Source organism: Jaculus jaculus, chromosome 2, assembly GCF_020740685.1.
Source record: "Jaculus jaculus isolate mJacJac1 chromosome 2, mJacJac1.mat.Y.cur, whole genome shotgun sequence".
In the NCBI taxonomy this organism is placed as follows: Eukaryota; Metazoa; Chordata; class Mammalia; order Rodentia; family Dipodidae; genus Jaculus; species Jaculus jaculus.
In genome coordinates, this window is record NC_059103.1 from 106,656,796 (window position 1) to 106,677,659 (window position 20,864).

A 20,864-nucleotide genomic window follows, 5' to 3' on the forward strand; every position below is an offset into this window, starting at 1 on the left:
TGTTTAATTTGTAATTGATGACAGAAATTTTGGAATTTTTTTCCAGTATGTCCAAGATCATTATCAGTTTAAATAATTTGGGGCTTTCCCATGACACCAAGACAACTGAATACACGAGCAATGTCATTTTTTGCAGCTTCTCCAGCATGGAGGCTGGCAAATATGAATCCACTAAAGGTATCCACAGTAATCTGGAGGTACTTAAGATTACCAAATGAGGGAACATGTGTTACATCCATTTGCCAGATCACATTGGGAATTTAACCTCTAGGATTTATGCCTAAGTGGGGAATTGGTAGGAGGGTGACCCAGTTTGTGCATTGTTTGACTATCTGGTGAGCTTGTTCCCTAGTGATTTTAAAGAGAAGACACAAGGTTTGAGCGTTAAGGTGATGTACAGAGTGAGCTGCTTTGGCCTGGGCCACAGGATTGAGCTAAACAAGGAAGGCAAACTGGGTGGCTTTCTCAGTTATGGCATTGCCTGTGGCTAGAGGCTCAGGGAGTCCAAAATGAGCATGAACATGGCCTATATAAAAAAGATGTTGTCTAGAATGTATACATTGCTGAATGGAGAAAAACAGAGGAGTGGCATTTGTAGTGGGTTTTACGTATGACACAATTTCTAACAATGGGATGGATTGAGCAATATAAGCACTATCAATATACATATTAAAGGAAGTATGTGGGAGTTGTTGAAAAACCTGTAAAACAGAAAAAGCTCCACCAGTTGAGCAGAGTGGAATGGGTATTGTAGGAAGTGGTTTGATTGTTTACAGTGAAGGCTGCCACTCCGTTAGAGGAGCCATCAGTGAAAACTAAGGGAATGTGAGGAAGGGGTCGGGGAGAGGTCAATGTAGGAAAAACAAATGGCTGAATTCTCAGAGAATGGAGAAGCTTGTTAGCAGGGTAGTGGTTATCAAGGGATCACTGAAAAGAGGTGCAAGATATTGCCCAATCATCATCATTTTGTATTAACCATTGGATTTGGGTAGTGGAGTATGGTAGAATGATTTTATCAGGGTCCTTTCCAAATATTTTTCTACTTTGGTCAAGTCCAATTTTTATTAATTCTGCCACCCATGAGGTGTAAGGGGTAAGGACTTTGGGTGGTGAAGTGGGTAAATGGACCCAGAAGAGGGGCTCCTCCTGCCAGAACACCCCAGTGGGTGTAAAGTCAGTGGCACAAATTACCAGGAGAAGAGGCTTCTTATAAGAGATAAAAGTGACCCTTTGGCTCAGAATTGTGGCCTCTACTATCTTCAGAGCCTCTAGAGCAGGGGCATTAATGAGTGGCTGGAGACAGGGTCTGTGTCTCCTTTGAGGATGTCAAACAAGGGTTTAAGCTCTCCAGTAGTTAGCTTAAGATAAGGCCTGAGACAATTGATATCTCCAATGAGTTTTTGAAAATCATTTAAAGTTTTTAGATGATCAATTCTAAGTTGAATTTTTTGTGAAAGAATTTTGTTATGAAAAAGTTCAAAGCCTAAGAATAAGTAAGGGGGTTTTAATTGAATTTTTTCAGGAGCTATCTGGAGACCAGCTCTGGTAAGGGCCCCAGAAAGCTCTTGAGAGCAAGTAAGGAGTTCAGTGGGATCAGGTCCGGCCAGGAGAATGTCATCCATATAATGAATGATATACAAGGAAGGCCATCTATGTCTAAATGGATCTATAACTTGGGCTATTGGCCATCCCTGGGGGAAGACTTTCCATTGGAATCTTGGCATAGGGCCTCTAAAATTTACCACAGGCAAAGTAAATGCAAAATTCTGATAATCCTCAGGGTGAAAGGGAATTGTAAAAAAGCAATCTTTTAGGTCAATGATGATTTTACAATATCCTGCAGGAATTACCACTGGAGTGGGGAGACCTGGTTGTAGGGCTCCCATAGGTACCATGGCCTTATTAATTTCTCTAAGGTCCTGGAGCAATCTCCATTTTCCAGAATTTTTCTTTATAACAAAGATAAGATTATTCCAAGGAACGGTGGTAGGTTCAATATGGCCTGCAGCAAGTTGTTCCTGCACTAACATCGTGGCTGCAGCTAATTTTTCAGAAGTTAAGGGCCATTGATCAACCCACACAGGTTTTGTGGTTTTCCAAGATATTTTATCTGCATGGGGTACAGGCATGTCAACAGCAATTAAGATAAATTTTCATAGCCTATTACAGCATGATTAGTCTTTATAGTAACTGGGATTGGCTCTTTGCTCCTTGAGAATGTCTGCCCAATCCTTGTCCCAGGCAGAAGCCTTGATTAAGCATTTGGTGAGCTACCAACTCATCAGGGCTGCACATAATGAGTTTCATTTGAGAGAGGATGTCTTGGCCCCAGAGATTAATGGGCAGGACTGGGACCACATAAGGTTGGATGGTGCCTTGATTGCCCTCTTCGTCCTCCCACTGAATAACTTCAGAACTTTGTAAGGGGTTAGAGGCCAGTCCAATTCCTTTGAGATGAGTTATGGAAGTGGTGAGAGGCCAAGATGAAGGCCAATTTTTACAGGAAATAATTGGGGCACTGGCACCAGTGTCTATAAGACCTTCAAAGGTTTGTCCTTTTAGCTTCTATTTAAGAAGGGGCCTTGCTTGAGTGACCTCTTTTGCCCAGGAAATGTCTGATGACCCACACCCATAGGGGCCTCTCTTTTGTTTCTGCCAGAGTGCGTTAAAATTGAGGGACAATAGTATTAACTGAGCAATCCATTGGTCAGGAAGTATGGTAATAGGTCCCTAAAGGGTGGAAGCCATGAGTTTAATCTCCCCAGTATAGTCATTATCAATGACTTCTGGAGAAATGGTGAGGCCCTGAATGGTTGAACTGGCATGTCCCAAGATAAGACCAAAAGAGTTTTTTGCCAAGGGACCAAAAACTCCTGTGGCAAGGACCTGAGTCCCCACCTCTGGTGTTAGTATTGTTCTAGAGGTGGAACAGAGGTTCAGTCCTACACTGTCAGAGGTTGCCTGGGAAAGGGCAGAGATGTTACATTTTGAGTAGACTGGGGGACAAAACTGATAGCCCCATTGTTCTGTCCACGGACCATTCTGGGGCCCTGGGGTAGGCTCTGTGTCAAGTTTCCCTGTTTTTGTGGAAAGGGGTTTCCCTGGATATCCATTTTAGAATGGCACTCAGAGGCCCAATGTTTGCCACGCTTACAACGTGGACAGAGGGAGGAAGGAGGTGGGTGTGCAGCCTTAGGGGCTGTACATTCTCTGGAAAAATGACCTGGCATTTTACAATTAAAGCAAGCTTTATTTTTATTTCCCTGTGTAAATTCCTTTAGGGTGGCTCCTATGGATAGCCCAATTCTGCAAGAGGCAGGGTCCACATTGGCACATAATTGGATAAAATCAGAGATACTTTTATCATGGTGGAAGGGGAAGATGGCTGCCCAGCAGGCTGAATTGGCATTCTCAAAGGCGAGATGTTGTATGAATTCATTATCTGTTTCTTACCTTCCCATAAGCTGTTCTGCAGCCTCAGTGAGGTAACCAAGTAAATCAATGTAAGGCTCATTAGTTCCCTGACAAACTTTAGCCAAGGAAGTTACAGCTGATCCTTTAGATGGAAGATTTTGCCAAGCCTTAAGGGCAGCATGTTGGATTTGTGAGAGTAACCCAGGGGAGAATTTTGCCTGGTCCTGATTAGTATCATAAGGGGCATTGCCCAAAAGTTTATCTAGTGTCCAGGACATAGAAGAGGATCCAATGGGCTGGAGAGATGGCTTAGCAGTTAAGCGCTTGCCTGTGAAGCCTAAGGACCCCGGTTCGAGGCTCGGTTCCCCAGGTCCCACGTTAGCCAGATGCACAAGTGGGTGCACGTGTCTGGAGTTCGTTTGCAGTGGCTGGAAGCCCTGGCGCGCCCATTCTCTCTCTCCCTCTATCTGTCTTTCTCTCTGTGTCTGTTGCTCTCAAATAAATAAATAAAAATTAAAAAAAAAAAAAAGAAGAGGATCCAATGAATGCATTGTGGTGGGCAGCATCTCAACATCTTTCAGTATAATCAGCCTGTCAGAGGAGGAAATCTCCTTGTATCAGGATGACTTTGGCAAGCATTTTCCAATCATTTACTGAAAGCCAATTGTCACTAAGGGCCTCTAGTAGGGACATGGTAAAGGGAGCAGTAGGTCCATAAGAGGAAACAGCACTTTTTATTTCCTTGATATGTTTAAATTTTAAATGGTGATACTTCTGGGGCTTAATAACAATACTTTTGTTCCTGCCTGGCTTGCTATCACCATCTGAATCAGTAGGTTGTTTAGTGTGCTTATCTCCTTCAGAGCCCTCCTCCCCTGAATTTGTTTCTGCCCCACTTGACTCAGGTGGTGAACGGGTTAAAGAATTTGCTCCTGCTTTCACTTGGGCACATGTTATAGGAAATGCATGAACAGTCTTGGGTTGTTTGATTTTAGCTTTGATGTGTTGTATGGGGGCAGGAGAGGGAGAATGGATTTCTACATCTAAATCATGGAGTTGTTTAAGCAAAGAGGCTTTTTCTTTTTTAACTGCAAGGAGAGTTTTTAGTGATTGGGCTTCCCAGGAAAGTTGGCAGGTCGCCTGTCGAGTGACTGTTTCTAAATCACAATTGAGAGTTATAGGGGCACAGAAGTGACATGGCTTAGGCTTGTGAAGATAAGGTGGAGGGTCTGCTGTTGGGGCTGTGGGAGGTGGCCAGTCAGGGTTGTGATACCTGGCAGCCTCTCCCTTGAGCTCTGATTCCTCATCTGTGGAAAGTGGGATATTAGGGGGAGGGGTAACTGCAGATTTGCAGAGAATAGGATAAATGGATTTAGGGGCAGGTGGGTCATACTTGGGAATAGGAATAATGACAGAGGGGCACTGCAAAGGGGAATCATTTGTCCCGCCCAGTGCCTTTGCTTGAGAGCCATTGCGGTGCCTGCCTGGAGGGCAGGGCAGCTCGGGGAGGGAGCCACAGAAGCAGCAGTAGCTGCCGCACAGGGATCCTGATGGTTGGAAGGTAGTTCATGAATGGGAGGGGTCTAGCTAGGTTTAATGTTATTTTTAAGAAAGAATTCTCCATCCCTAACAACTTTTGAAATGTCTGGTTGGCACTGGTGCACCTAGAGTACATCATTTATTAAGTTCCAATATGAGAAGATCTGAACCTGGACCTTTTCAGGTCCAAAAGTCCTATAGCAGTCTTTTAAAAAATCTCCCATTCTCCCCCATCTTTTTTCATCAACGGTACCTTCCTGGGGAAACCATGGACATAAATCTTCTAAGAAGAGGAAAAAGTGAACAAGATCTTTTTTCTTACCTCTTGCCCCATGAGTCTTGAGGGAGTTTTTAAGTTCCTGGATGAAGAGTTCCTGTTTACTTAGGGTCTGTCCCATGATAGAAAGGAAAGAATAGGAATGACAAGACCAGAGGGCAATGTTCCTGGCCAGGGAACTGACATGGGCGATTCCCTAATGGGCCTGACACAAGCCTGTCCACAAGTTTAAGAATTCAGCAGCCACCCTAAGTGCATTTACTGGCCGTGGCATAAGCAGTTTCGATGGTCTGGAGGGATGGCATGGTAGTTCAGGCATTTTCCTACAAAGCCAAAAAATCCAAGTTTGATTCCCCAGGTATCAGGTATGCCAGATGCACAAGGTGGCAGTGGCACATGTTTCTGAAGTTTGGTTGCAATGGCTCGAAGCCCTAGCATGCCCATTCTCTCTCTCTCCCTAACCCTCTTTTTTCTCTCTCTCTCTTTCAAATAAGCAAATAACTTTTAAAAATTGAAACAAAGAGAAGTCTCAAATTAACACAATCAGAAATGAAAAAGGAGAGATCACAACAGACATCAATTAAGTTGGAATAACCATCAGGGTATACTTCTAAAACCTGTATTCCACAAAATTAAATAATCTGCAAGTAATGGATGAATTCCTAGACACAAATCACCAAGCAAAATTAAACTCAGAATAGATTAATCTCCTAAACAAATTTATCACATTCATGGAGATTGAAAAGGTAATCACAAACCTCCACAAAAAGAAAAGTCCAGGATTAGATGGCTTCTCAGGTGAATTCTATCAAACCTTCATAGAAGAACTTAAAAAAATCCAGGCATGGTGGCACACACCTTTAATGCAAGCATTCAGGAGGCAGAGGTAGGAGGATCACCATGGGTTTGAGGCCACCTGAGACTCTATAGTGAATTCCAGGTCATCAGCTTGAGGTAGAGTAAGACCCTACCTTGGAAAAAAAAAGATGAAGAAGAAGAACTGAAACCAAATTTTCTCAAACTGTTCTGCATAATCAGAGACAAGGGATCAATTTGGCCAGGGGTTTTCAATCTTGTTTATTTTTTCAAAGAACCAGATCTTTGTTTCATTGCTTTTTAAAATTGTTTTCTTAGTTTCTAATTCATTAATTTCTGATCTAATCTTGATTATTTCTTTCCATCTGGAGCTGTTTGGGTTGGATACTTCTTGTTTTTCTAGCACCTTTAGGTGGACAGTCAAGTTATTGATTTGGGATCTCTCTGTCTTTGTAATGAAGGCATTTAGGGCTTTGAATTTTCCCCTTATGACTGCCTTCATTGTGTCCCATAAGTTTTGGTAAATTGTGTTTTCATTATCGTTTAATTCTAGGGATTTTACAATTTCCTCCCTGATCCATTTGCTGTTTAAAAGTGTGGTGTTTAGTGTCCAGGAGATGGTGGAATTCTGGATATGTCTCTTGTTGTTAATCACTAGCTTTAAAGCATTGTGATCTAACATGATGCAGGAAATTGCTTCAGTTTTCCTGACTTTATGAAGGCATGCTTTATGGCCTAATATATGGTCAATTTTGGAGAAGGTTCCATGGGCTGCTGAGAAGGATGTGTATTCAATAGAGTTGGGGTGGAAAGTTCTGTAGATGTACATTGGGTTTAGTTGATCTATGGTGTTGTTGAGCTCTTTTATTTCCCCATTGAGTTTCTGTTTGGATGTTCTGTGTATTGATGATAGTGGAGTATTGAAATCTCTGACTATGATGGTGTTGGTGGCTATTTCTGTTTTATTGTCAAGTAGATTTTGTTTTATATATACTGTGGTGCCCCTGTGTTTGGTGCATAAATATTTTGATTGAGATATGCTCCTGTTGGATCATTCCCTTTATGAGTAAGAGTGGCCTTCTTTTGTTCTTTTTGATTACTTTTGTTTTGAAGTCTATTTTATCAGGTATTAATATAGCAATACCTGCTTGATTTTTATTTCCATTTGCTTGGAATATCATTTTCTAACATTTCACCCTGAGGAGATATCTATCTTTAGTGGTGAGGTTGGTTTCTTGAACACAGAAGATAGAAAGGTTCAGTTTTTTGATCCATCCTGATTACCTGTTTCTTTTGATGGGTGAGTTAAAACCATTAATGTTTAAGGTGGTTATTGTTAAGTTTGAACTAATCCCTGCCATGATGAGATGTTTTATGGGGTTTTGTGCTTTCCTGGATTATGTACTATTTTGAGCCTGGTATATTTTGGTTATTGTGATCTTCTTCCTGTTGGGTGTTGAGATTGATTTTTTTTGACTGTTCTGTATGGAGTATTCCCTCAAGTATTCTCTGTAGGTTTAGCTTTGTGTTCATATAATCATAGAGTTGACTTTTTTAAATGGAAAGTTTTTCTTTTACCATCTATTATGAGGGATACTTTTGCTGGGTAAATTAGCTTGAGTTGGAATCCATAGTTTTTCAGACTTTGAAGTGTCCTATTCCATGCCCTTCTGGCTTTCAGAATTTCCAGTGATAAATCTGATGTAATTCTGATGGGGTTACCTTTGTATGTTGTGATTTGCTTCTGTTTTGCTGCTTTTAACTCTCTCTCTTTGTTTTTGTTGTTAAGAGTTTTAACTATGATGTGTCTTGGAGAGTTTTTTCTTTTGTCCAGTCTGTATTGTGTTCTGTGGGATTCCTATGTCTGGATGGGCCTCTCTTTTGCAAGATTTCAATAATTTTCTTCGATAATTTTGTTGAATATGTTATTTATGTCTCTGGTCTGGATTTCTTCTCCTTCTGGTATATCCATGATTTGGATGCTTGGTCGGTTTAGGGTGTCCCACAGTCCCCTCTTATTCTTTTCACTTGATTTTTAAAAATTTTTTTGAACTTAACAAAGTTTTTGGTTTCAATTTCTTTTGGATCAATTTCTTTTTTCCTATCTTCCAGATCAGAGGTTCTTTCTCTCACATGAGTAACTCTGTTGGTGAGTGGTTCTAGAGAGATATTCATAATTTCTATTTGATTTTTTTCTTTTGTGTTATTTTGTGTCATGTCCACCTCTTTTTTGAGGTATGATTTCACTTCGAGTTTTGGTTTTGTTGATGCTTCCTGTAGTTTATTCTTGCATTTGATCAAGTCTTCATTAAGCTCAATCAGCTGGTTGTTGAGGTCTTATACTTCTTGATTTATCTTCAATTTATTCGTGTCTCTTTGGAGGGTTATAATGTTTTATTCAAGTTCATACTACTGTCAAAAGATGAATGTTCTGGGAGAGGATTCTGTTCAATTTTATTGATACAATTACTGGTTCTTTGATAGTTTGCTTCACGTCCAGTGATAGTAAATTCCAGGTCAGCCTGGGCTATACTCCTCAGGACACATATTAGTCAGGTGCACAAGAAGGCACATACATCTGGAGTTCATTTGCAGTGGCTACAGGCCTTGACATGCCCATTTTCTCATTCTCTCTCCCTCTTTATCTGTCAAATGAATAAATAAATAAATAAATAAATAATAAAATATTTTTTTAAAAAAGGAAGAAAGAAAAGAAAAGAAACCACAACATGCTGGCTATGAAATTGAAAAACAATTGATTCCTGAATGTGACATTCAAGTTTCGGTTAAAAAAAAAAACCCTAAATATATTTATGTAGTACTTATTGATGATCATACTTAGTTAGATCTAGAGGTTCATATAATTGATTCTATTTCCATTGTAATATCTCAATGATTACAGATTTCTGCTTCTGTATTTATTTTTATTTTTAAATTTTTATTTATTTATTTATTTGAGAGCGACAGACACAGAGAGAAAGACAGATAGAGGGAGAGAGAGAGAATGGGCGCGCCAGAGCTTCCAGCTTCTGCAAACGAACTCCAGACGCGTGCCCCCCCCTTGTACATCTGGCTAACGTGGGACCTGAGGAACTGAGCCTCAAACCGGGGTCCTTAGGCTTCACAGGCAAGTGCTTAACCGCTAAGCCATCTCTCCAGTCCTGCTTCTGTATTTTTGATAAACATTTTAATTTTGAATGAATGTCTGTCATTATTGGTAGGACCAGGTTGTTAATCTTTTTTGCAAGCTTACTGTTTATAGTATTAAATATATCAATTGATTAAATGCTTATTATACTCATTTTAATCCATTTTTTCAATGTGCTTCTTTTTTCTTTTGGAATTGACAGGTTGATAAAACTCCTGATAAACTGCCTAACTTGACTAACAAAAATGCTGCTTTCTTGTCAAGAACAGAAAGAATGAGTAAAAAACGAGATATGGTAAGATGACTTCTATAATCAAATTATTTGTTGTGTAGGAAAAACAGGATTGTTCACTGTAGATTTTTATTATGACCTGAAACTTCCATAGTTTTAGGTTGAATAAACTTCTTGAACTAATATTGTACCAAAGAATATTACCTAGAACTTCACTTGTGAAGTTGTAACATTTTTTTCCTAGGGTATATGTGAAAGTACTATAGTGAATTTGAAATAGAAGGCTTAATTAAGATTTTAGGTTACTCATAATATTCCATTTTCAGTTTAAGTTTTTTTTTAAAAAATCTAAGACTCCTCAGTTATTTTTTTCAGTCCTGTTAAACTGTGCTTTAAAATATGTTGACATGAAGTGTCTAAATCATTTACTATTTTTTTGTAAATAGCTAGTATTAAGTAAATTGAAATGTTAAGCAAATTAAACTTTTAAATGATCAGTTTACTATTCTATTGAAGTTGAATTAAAAAAGGATCCTCCCAAAGTAACATTTAACGGTTAGAAGTTTGATCCAGTGATAGTGTTACTACAGTTTGACTGTGCCTTCCCAAAATTTGTATGTTAACATCCTGACCTCCAAAATGATAGTGTGTTAGATAGTGTTAGAAGATGAGAATTTCTGGGAGGTGATTAAATCATGAGGGCAGTAGTTTTTTGTTCTTTCCAGCATGTGAGGAGCCAAGGAAAAGGTGCCATCTGTAACAAAGCAAGTCCATACCCTCTTGTGCCTTGATCTTTGATGTTTTAGTCTCCAGTACTTTGAGAACTGTAATTCTTTTGTTTGTAACTGACTTAGTTTATAATATTTCATTATAGTACCCAAAACAAACTAAGATAACTGTCACACATACCTGTGTGTACAAGTTACTACTGAAATAAATTTCTGTAGAAATCAGACCATGATAGCTGGGCGTGGTGGCACATGCCTTTAATCTCAGCACTTGGGCGGCAGAGGTAAGATGATCACCATGAGCTCAAGGCCACCCTGAAACTATGTAGTAAATTCCAGGTTAGCCTGTGATAGAATGATACCCTACCTTTAAAATCCCCCCCCAAAAAAACCCAACCCCCCAAAAGCACAAAACCTGATCAATTATTGCTAGTTCTTATAATAAAAGTATAATGATAAATATGAAGAACAGACAAATAAAACACTTTAAAAATCCAATTACTGTTAAAAGGAAGTATTTCTCAGAATAGAGCCATGATGAATTCAAAGGAGGCATAATTTACTATTTAGACTGTGCTTAACTTGATTTTTATTTATTAAGTATATTTATTAAGCATATATATATATATATACATATATATATACATATATATATATATATATATATATATATATATATATATATATATATATAAGTAAAACTTGTACTGAAGTAATTTAATATGTATTTATGGTAATATGCATTGGTAACTTAATGGAATTCTTCTCTGAAAATAACAAAAGTTCTGGGTAAAAAGCCCACTGAACAACTGATAAGAGCACCTGTGTCCTACCAGTCACAGAAAAGGTTCTATATTCATTCTGGATGGTTCATATCATATCACCTGTGAATCAGATACTATATCTGAGAAAAGAATACTTTTCTCTGATTGGATTAGGTTAAGCTGGGACATACCTCAGTTTACCTTCTTATTTCTGGGACCAATCATGCAACCAGAAGCAAATTTTGGAAGGAAAGGGTATGCTTTTGGTTTTGAGGGTTAGTTTCATCATGATGGGGTCCTGTAGCAGGAGTAGACAGCTGGGTGTCACGTCTTCATATCAGCAGGAAGAAAGTGTGCTGAGTGCAGGAAAAAGTGGGGATGGATTGTAAAACTCTCAAGGCATACACCTAGTGAAACTTTTCCTCCAATAAGGCTTCACCACCCCAAAGCTCCACAACCGTCCGAAAAGCTTTACCAGCTGGGAACTGAACTTTCAAACACATGAGGCTAAGAGGTAAATTTTACACTGGAGCCACTATAGCCTTGGAACCAGCTGTTAAGTTCCTATGTCTTCCTGTCTTCTAATGATAATCAGAGATATTGTTGATGTGGAGAGGAAAAACTCATAAGCAACCCTTGGTGATTTTTGCAACTTTTTTATTCTTTGCTTTTCCATTCAATATTACTTGAACATTTTCACTATAAAAAAACTATATTAAATTTATTAAAAACAAAACCCAAAATATTCATGTCAATTTTCTAGAGCTAAAATGAAAGGAGCACAGTGGCTACAGGGTGAGTTCAAAAGGGGTGTGGAATGGTTTAGCCAGAAGACCTTTGGTTTTAATTTTTATGAGCTCAGAAATCTCCTTGGAATAAAGAACAGCCAAAGATTCTCTCCTGGTAAGAAGTCTCAGAGCGATTCATTAATACATTAAACCTCTGAAGGGAACCTATGCAGGTTCAGAGTGAAGTGCAAATAAATCTAACCTTCCTACCCATGTGAGGATTTGAAGCAAGATTACAGCCTGGAATCCTATGGTTTTGAATCTATGATAGTAGAACTTCCCTTGAGAATATATTTAATTTATTGAGTGAAGTGAGTTATTAAAAACATGGAACACCTATCTGTCAAAACACTAGTTGGAATTAATTTTTCAAAACAATTTTACTTATTTATTTATTTTCAAGCAGAGAGAGACAGATTCATACATGCTGAGAGAGAGAGAGAGAGGGAGAGGGAGAGGGGGAGAGAGAGAGAGAGAGAGAGAGAGAGAGAGAGAGAGAGAGAGAGAGAGAGAGAGAGAGAATGAATGAGTGCAAGTGGTGGTTTGATTCAGGTGTCCCTCATAAATTTATGTGTTCTGAATGATAAGTTCCCAGCTGATGGAGATTTAAAAATCAATGCCTCCTGAAGGCAGTGTATTGATGGGGGCAGGCTTATGGGTGTTCTAGCCAGTGTGTAGCACACTCTGCTGTTGGTATTGTACACCTTATTTTGGCCAGGGGGTGATATCCACCCTCTGTTCATGCCATCATTTTCCCCTGCCATCATGGAGCTTCCCCTTGAGTCTGTAAGCCAAAATAAACCATTTTTTTTCCCCAAAGCTGCTCTTGGTTGGATGATTTCTGCCAGCAATGCAAACCTGACTGCAACAGTGCACCAGGGCCTCCAGCCAATGCAGATAAACTCCATATGCATGTGCCATTCTGTGCATCTGGCTTTACATGGACACTGGAGAGTTGAACCTCAATTGTTAGACTTTGCAGTCAAACACATTAACTGCTATGCATCACTCCAGCCCATTAATTTAATTAATGCATATAAGAGCCATGCTTATTTAGACCCCAACTGATGTTATAGTATATTTAAAATGCACAATTACTAAATTAAATACTATAATTATGTCATCTTTAAAAATAAGAAAACTGACCTAAAAAGTTTAAATAGCAGAGCCAGACATCAAACTGAGACAATTCAATAATAAAAAGTCTTTTTTTTTCTCTTGCATGTATATGTGTGTGTTGTGTATCTGTGTACATGTGTATAAATGTGGAGGACAGAGATCAACATCAGATGTCTTCCTAATCACTTCTCACCTTATTTGTTTTTGAGACCAAGTCTCTCACTGAACCTGGCACTCACTGATTAGGTCAGACTATAGGCCTGTGAGTCCCAGGCATTCTGTTGTCCCTGTCATCCTACTGCTGGGATTACAGACATGTATGGTTAGCTTTTTATGTAGGTGTTAGACACACAACTCAGGGTGTAAAGCAGGTACCTTACTAACTGAGCCATTTCCCCAGCCCCTAAAAATGCTCACCTAGGAATGTTTTTTAATGTCATTCTCCTCAGGTTTGAAAAATTAGCCTTTATTGCAATAAATACTTCAGTGTGGTATATGATTTTTGTGATTTTAAATACTGGATGTGTGAATGCAAAAATTATTATATAGCATTATAAAGGATGTCAGTATTTTCTCAATTGTGGTTGTTTAACAGAAACAGGGTATTTAATATTAGGTATGATAGTATTGAAGTATAGGTATTGAAAGACTGAAAGTTAAGTAGTGACTGTTAATTTAGTAGAGAAGGCACTGATAGGGTTTGGTGTACTTTCTTAAATCAATTCATGGTTCAGAAAGAGCCATTATTTGGGTAATGACAACTGGTATCAACTCATACCACAGAAATAGTACCAGTATTTTCTAAAATTTAACAACTTAGAATTTACCAGATTTACTTTGTGAACACTTTGAATTGTACTTTTATCACCTGATAAACTGTTATAATACAGTTACAAATGTAAGGAAAATGTAAAAGCACAATTTAATTTTAAATTGTTAGATATTATGAATAGCATCAGTATGATTGTTAAAATTTATGACTATGAGCATCAATAATAGTTTTTATATCTACATTACCATATGTAAAATGTGTACATGTACATAATAAAATATTCTTAGATTTGTGAGTGTGTGTATATGATGTGTGTTTGCGCACGTGTGCACATGCATTTGTGTGTATGAATGTAGGTATATGAATCCCACAGCATAGGTTTAGTCAGAGGACAACTTTTAACTCTCTATCTCATTTGAAGCAGGGTATCTTATTGTTCACTGCTTCATTTGTCAAGGTAACTAGCTTGTGAGTTTACAGGGGATTCTCTTGTCTCTGCTTCCCTTCTCATTTTAGGAATGCTGGGATTAATAGATACCCACTACAGTGTACAGCTTTGTGTGGGCTCTGGGGATCCAAACGTAGGTATTCATACTTGTGTGGCAAGTGCCTGACCAACTGAGCCATCTCTTGAGCCCAGAGTTCAATTTTTTAAAAAGCATTGATTGCCAAATAAAACATAGGGGAGGTGAGTAGACCCAGTACATAGTTTTGTTTGGCCTTCACTACTATTTATAAGGTTTCATAACAACATAAGTAGTGTTTTCCTTCAATATAATCACCTTGATGCCTATGGCTGTATACCTGGCCCTTCACATTTTAAGTGTCTGATGAATCTCTCTGGGCTTTTGTCATTCTGACCGACAAATTACATATATTAAAGTGCTTTGTTCAATCATATACATGGCATAACAAAAATCAAAACATTCTGTGGGCAAAAGCTTGTTCAATCAGTATGTTTTTCTAATCTCAGCCCCACTTTCTAGTAACATGAGTTTAAGCAACTTCAAAAAGTCACATAATAAAAGTTAAATGTATTCTTATATGTAACACATTACTGGAACTCACAGTAGGCTGTAAGTAAGTTAGCTATAAACATAATAAATGATAGGATAATGATCCCAAACTGTCAATCTCAGGTCTATTATTCATTTTTATCATTCCATAATAAAAATAGAGAATGGACTCTGAAATGTGGCACTATCTATTTTCACAGTTTCTTATAAGTGAAATTGCTCCTTTGTCTTTTTGGTAAGGAAAGATATAAAATAAAAGGAGAAAGGTATGGGAAGAAAACATGTTCAGTTTATGGAAGCCTTTCTTGAGGGTCATTTTGTAACAAGAGTTAAAAATGGTTTCCGAATTTCCAAAAGTTCATATTTAAACATTCTCAACCCAGAGCTTGGCTAACAGTTAGATACTACCTCTGATTTCATGAACTATAGCTTTACTCACAGCCTGACTGATAGAACACATTCTAACAGGTTCATTCTGAATTAGATGCTATTGTCCATCAATAGTTAGATATATAGCAAATATACTAGAATTCTTCAGTTCGAGATTAGTGGCCAAAACTAATAATTCTAGTAATCTTTCTTTTCTCCTACATAAATCTCAGATATAAATAATGCATCTGTGAAAAAAATACATTTATAAATTCTTTGGTGGATACTTCTTTTTGCTTTTTCATGTTTTGGGAATGAGTCCTAATTTTGAAGATGTCATGCTAATTTTTAAAAAAATATATTTTATTTTTATTTATTTATTTGAGGTAGAGAAGTGGGGGAAGATAGAGACAGAATGGGCACACCAGGGTCTCCAGCTGATGCAAATAAACTCCAGATGCATGCACCACCTTGTGCAGCTGGCTCATGTGGGTCCTGAGGAATTGAACCTAGGTCCTTTGGCTTTGCAGGCAAGTGCCTTAACTGCTAAGCTGTCTCTACAGTCCCAGATATCATACTAATTTAAGATGAACAACAAAATATTATATATTCTGCATCATATTAAATTATGTTGCATTTATGGCATCCATCTTCATCTTCATCTTCCAAGGATAAGTCATTGTTTATAGACCTGTGGTAGCTGAAGGGACAGCATGCTAAAAATGTTTTCCAGATGACTAGTTGAACCCTATAGCTTCATCATTTAATATCCTTGATGCCAAAATAACTATGTCTGCCACCTTGTCCTTTGGTATACAATAGTATTGATACCATTAAAACTTCTTTATAAAAATATATGACTAATGAACCATGACATTTAGAAATTGACTTCATATGTTTAATTTCCTTATTTAAAAAGAGCATATTCATGAGGAATAAAAGTTATTTTGGTATACTTAAACATCTAAGAATTCACATCTCTTTTCAAAATAACCAGCAATGAAGAAACTCTTAATATAATCAACTGAAGAACATGTGAGCAAATGTTGAAAGTATCATATTTATATAGTTAAAATGAGCTTGGTAGAAAAATTATTTTATGTAATTTATGCCATTTCAGGCATAGTTTAAGAGAAGAAAGAAAGCAGTCCAGAGATTTGAGGAAAAGGACAGAAAAAGAGAAATAATCAGTACTCAAGTTAAAGAGTTTGAGAGGGTATATAATGGCATTAGAAAGAAAAGAAGGAGGATGTAAAAAATTACAATTATGCAAGGGTGGTTACTGCTTCAGGAATGAAGAAAGAGATAGAAAGGTGTCCCTTCACTCCATGAGCCTAGCATCTCTTGTTGGCCAAGTCCAACAAAGGGCCATTCAGCAAAGCAGAAATATGATTTGTGAATTCTGAGGTTGAAGCTAAGAGAGTAGCATACTTTAAGCAAAGTGTTAGCAGGCCATTCTGATGAGAGTTTGAATATTAGGCTAGCAAGAGATACATGGATAGTAGAGGCCCAGTTCATGAGATTTCAGAGGGGGCAAAGATTCTAAATGGGAACTATAGGTATTTGTGTAATATTCTGGCAAGAATCTGGCTATGTTCAGCCTATGTTCTGAGTAATTTAGTGAGGCTGATTTCAAATATAAAGCACTAATTTGTTTGGCAGAGAAAATTTCATCACAGGATAGCATTCAGGATGTGTCATGGTTACTGTTCACTTATGAGAGGAGAAAAAGAGAGAGAGAGAAAGAAAGAATCAAGTGGAGCAGAAAGATATGGAAAACATGCAGTTGGTGAGGAAATATGTGTAAGCATGTTTAAAGTTGCAGATAAGGTAAGTCTGAAAACAGCTGTAGAAATTAGTGCAATTTAAAGAGAAATCTGGCAATCTAGAGTGGGACAATAGGAAAAGTGTCATGAAGGAATGATTCTACCCACTGAAGGCTCCATCCTGTAAATATGTAAGTTCAGTTGAAAGAGCCTAAAGTGAGAATGCTGTTGAAGGGGTTCCCTGCTTAAAAACAAAACAAAACAAAACAAAAACAAAACAACAAAAATCACCTATCTGTCTAGAAAGAGTTTCCATAGGGTCAGCACACCAAGGTAGATGCAATTATTGTCCAAGGGGCCAGATTCCATTTTGAGCTGGCAGCATAACTTGCCAGTGTTGTTAGTTTTAGTTTGAATATATCATTCTATTCTCTTCACATCTTCAGGATTTCAGCTGAGCAATTGCTTGCCAGCCTTAGAGTTCCCTTTTCATTTGATGAGTTACTTTCTCTGCTCTTACTCTTTACAAAATTCTCTTAGTCTTTGATCTCTGAGGATTTAATTATAATGTGTCTCAATGAAGGTACTTTATACTTTATTTTGGTCTTTTTGAATTTCATAAATCTGGTCGATTTTGTTGTTCAGTTTGGAAAGTTTTTCATTAAAGAAGCTTTTTGCTCCTTTTTTTTTCATTTTTTTGCTATTTCTGGGGCAACTATACTGCATGTATGATTTGTTTGATGAGTTGATGTTGTCCCATAACCTAGTAGGCTTTCTTAAATCTCCTTCATTTCAGTGTTTACTTTTTGTTATTTTGAGTAGATAATTGCAGTTTTTCTGTGTACTGCTTCTTATGTCAGCTTTATCTATTGTGCTGCTGCTGCTTTCTGTGGCATTTCTCATCTTGGTAATTGTGTTCATTGGCTCCATAGTTCCTCGCATTTCTCATGGCTTTTGTCACTGTTTCTCGGGCCTTTTCGTTTAGTCTTCTACTATCGTCATACAACTCCCTACATTTCTTTTAGATGAGAATTTGGGATTCTTTGTCAGACTGCTTTTGAATGTGGGACATGATTAGATCCTCTCTGGAGGGGGCTATCCTGGAGTATAGAGTTCTGGGGGAAAGCTGGCCTGTAGGGTGCTGCTGGTGCACATGACTGCTGTCACTTGTCTTGTGCAGGTCTCCATGACAAAGCTATATGCTTTCTCCACAAGGAAGACAACTCTATTCATATTGTACTTCCTGGGCTTCAGTTTGGGGTTACCTAGGTAATGTGGAACTTTTCTTTCTATTCTATATACTTAAACCCATTACTATATTTTTGTTGTGAAATGAATTATCAGAAATAATGTCTAGCTTGCATGGCAGTAGCAAGTAATTCCTTAAGTCAAAGGAGGACAATCTTATAAAAATAATTTTAGGCATAAAAGGCAAATACCTTTGCTTATAATTATTTTTATAGGTTCTGCAGTCAAAGTTATGTTGACATTTATTTACTTTGTTTTTTCTCTTCTCCCTTTTAAAAATAAAATAAAATAAAATATTTATTTATTTGAGAGATGGAGAGACAGAAAGAGAGAGAGAGAGAGAGAGAGAGAGAGAGAGAGAGAGAGAGAGAGAGAGAGATTGAAAGAGAGAGAGAAAGAGAATGGGCATGCCAGGGCTTCCCGCCACTGCAGATGAACTCCAGATGCATGTGCCACCTTGTCCATCTGGCTTACGTGGGTACTGGGGAGTCGAACCGAGGTTCTTTGGTTTCAAAAGCAAGCACCTTAACCATTAAGCCATCTCTTCAGCCCTCTTCTTCCTTTTCTAAAATTAAGTAGGAACTTTGTATGGACACATTATGTGTTGTTACTATCATTTCCTTCCTCCCTGCCTCCATTCCACTAAGGGCCCTCCTCAGTGGGATTGTTGGTATTTCCTATGAAGTTGTGGATTTTGAGTTGTGAGAGCAGCAGTTATCTTTCTATTCCTCTCCTCCCCAGTCCCTTCCATCCCTTTATCTGTTCCTCCAGTGGTCTGTCAGGTATGCCTGCAACTAAGGCTGTTGCAGGTTAGGAATCACAGATGAGAGAGAGCATGCAGCATTTGTCTTTATGTGCTTGTGCGAGTTTGCATAGTATTTTTTAAATTTAAATTTAAATTTATTTATTTTTAATTAGTTTTGTACTCAGTGAATACAGTCAGGGTGGTACCATTGTTAGCCTCCTCCCTGTCCTCTCCCCTTCCTCTGGCCCCTCCTTGTTGAGGTATATGGGTCATGCATTGTGGGGTTAGCCCTTAGTTATTAGTAGGAGGAAATGTCTCTGTGTATCATAACCCAATGTGTGGCTCTGACATTCTTTCTACCCCCTCTTCTGCAAAATTTCTCTGAGCCACATTGGGTTCATTTTAGGCCTGTTTCAATGAAGAGGTCTTGGGAGACTCTATGTCTCTGGATATCTGATTTGGTAGGAGTTGATTATTCTCTGTGTCGATCTCCTTCACCCTTGTGCTGATACCAGATTCACCAAGAAAACAGCACCCTTGCTTGTTTCGCCAATTATTCTTAGTTTCAGCTGGGGCCCTTTAGAAGTGTGATGGGGTGGTTCTCTCTTTAGGATGTGCATCTATCTGAAAAAGAGAAGCAGATTCTCCAGCAGAGAGTAGAGTTAGCACCAGGTAAATGGGATAACCCTTATTTTTTTTTTTTTTTTTTAGAGAGAGAATTTAATAGGTGTAATAGGTGTAATAGGTGGTAGCTTGATAATGGAGAGCGGGCTCATTTTTGGATATGGTTCTGACTTGTTTCCTACCTCCAGCTATGGATTCTGATCCACTGAGAGGATCAGTTGGTATCAGATCATTTAGTATTCTTAAAAGAAAGTGCTTTCATCCCCCATTTACTTGGAGAGTTCGATTTATCACTTTACTTTAAGATGGAGTTATTCTTTAAATGTAAGAACTCACTGGTAAAACTTCTGGGACGGAGATTATCTTTGTGGGAGCTTAAAAAATTTATTTTTAAGGGTTTCGTTCTATTAATAATCATTGAAGTACTATTTTTGTATATTTTTTCTTTTCTACACTTTTATACCTCAATTTTTAGAGAGATGGTATTGATATGTTACTAGTATAGAATTTTATTTGGGCTTCAGTGAACCCCAAACAAATTTCTAGGAATTAAGCACCAATTTAAGTTGGGATAAGAGTTTTTTTATTTCAGGTAAAGATGCTTCTGAAAACAAGTATATAGAGGGACATTTTATTATGCATCTCCAGTTCAGATGAATCATGATTTGATTATTTGGCATGTATATGTCTATATTTCATACATATTATATATTTTGAAATTTTTATTTTTAGTACTCCATTTTAAAGATAAAGCTTTGATTTGAGTTTGAATATTCTCAGGATTTGCAATTATAATTTTATGTTATTTCTGATTAAAATAAACACTCAAAAAATCAGGAAGTAACCTAAAAGTGTTATTATTGTAAGTGTTATTTTTCTTTCAACTTACTCATTTAAATTTTCTTATTAAGTTTAAAATATTCCAATTTTGATTTCAAATTTAGAATCAGATTGCATGGAAAAATTTTGGTTTTGTATATATATTACAAAGTTTTAGATTTGAAGTCAAATAATTTTGCTTGATACTTGTTTATATGTAGCAACATAATGAAGCCCCTGTATTGAGTTATGGCATATATTGTCTATTGCACAGTGCTTAGTGGTATGGAGTAGTGCCTATCATCACGTAATAGTCATTAAAATTTGTTTTTATATTTGTTGTATATCCCAGTATACCCTGGAACTCATTATATAGCCTAGGCTAGCCTACTGCTTACCATTACTCCTGCCTTAGTTTTATCAATTCTAGAATTATAGGGTGAGGGAGAGAGAGAGAGCAAGAGAGCAAGAGCCATCATACTCAGTTTGATTGAGAATTTAAAGTTGTATTTCTATTATAATATCTGTAAAGGGCAGGAATATTTTTATACATGGAGCCATTTAGATCTATATCCCATACTCTGAATATGTCCAACTATCTCTTTGACTTTCTACATTAGTTTCTATTTGTTATTTTAACATCAATGCATTCTATATATAAATTTCAAAATTCAGTTCAT

General features: G+C 37.6%; 1 protein-coding gene across 1 annotated transcript in view; it reads left to right on the plus strand.

Moving 5' to 3' along the window:
• Nucleotides 1–20,864, plus strand: part of Stpg2 (sperm tail PG-rich repeat containing 2) — a 447,430-nt gene that overhangs the window by 240,057 nt on the left and 186,509 nt on the right. The window contains exon 10 of the mRNA XM_004661543.2: nucleotides 9,397–9,489. Coding sequence (XP_004661600.2) covers nucleotides 9,397–9,489 — 93 coding nt within the window. The remainder of the gene's footprint in view (nucleotides 1–9,396; nucleotides 9,490–20,864) is intronic.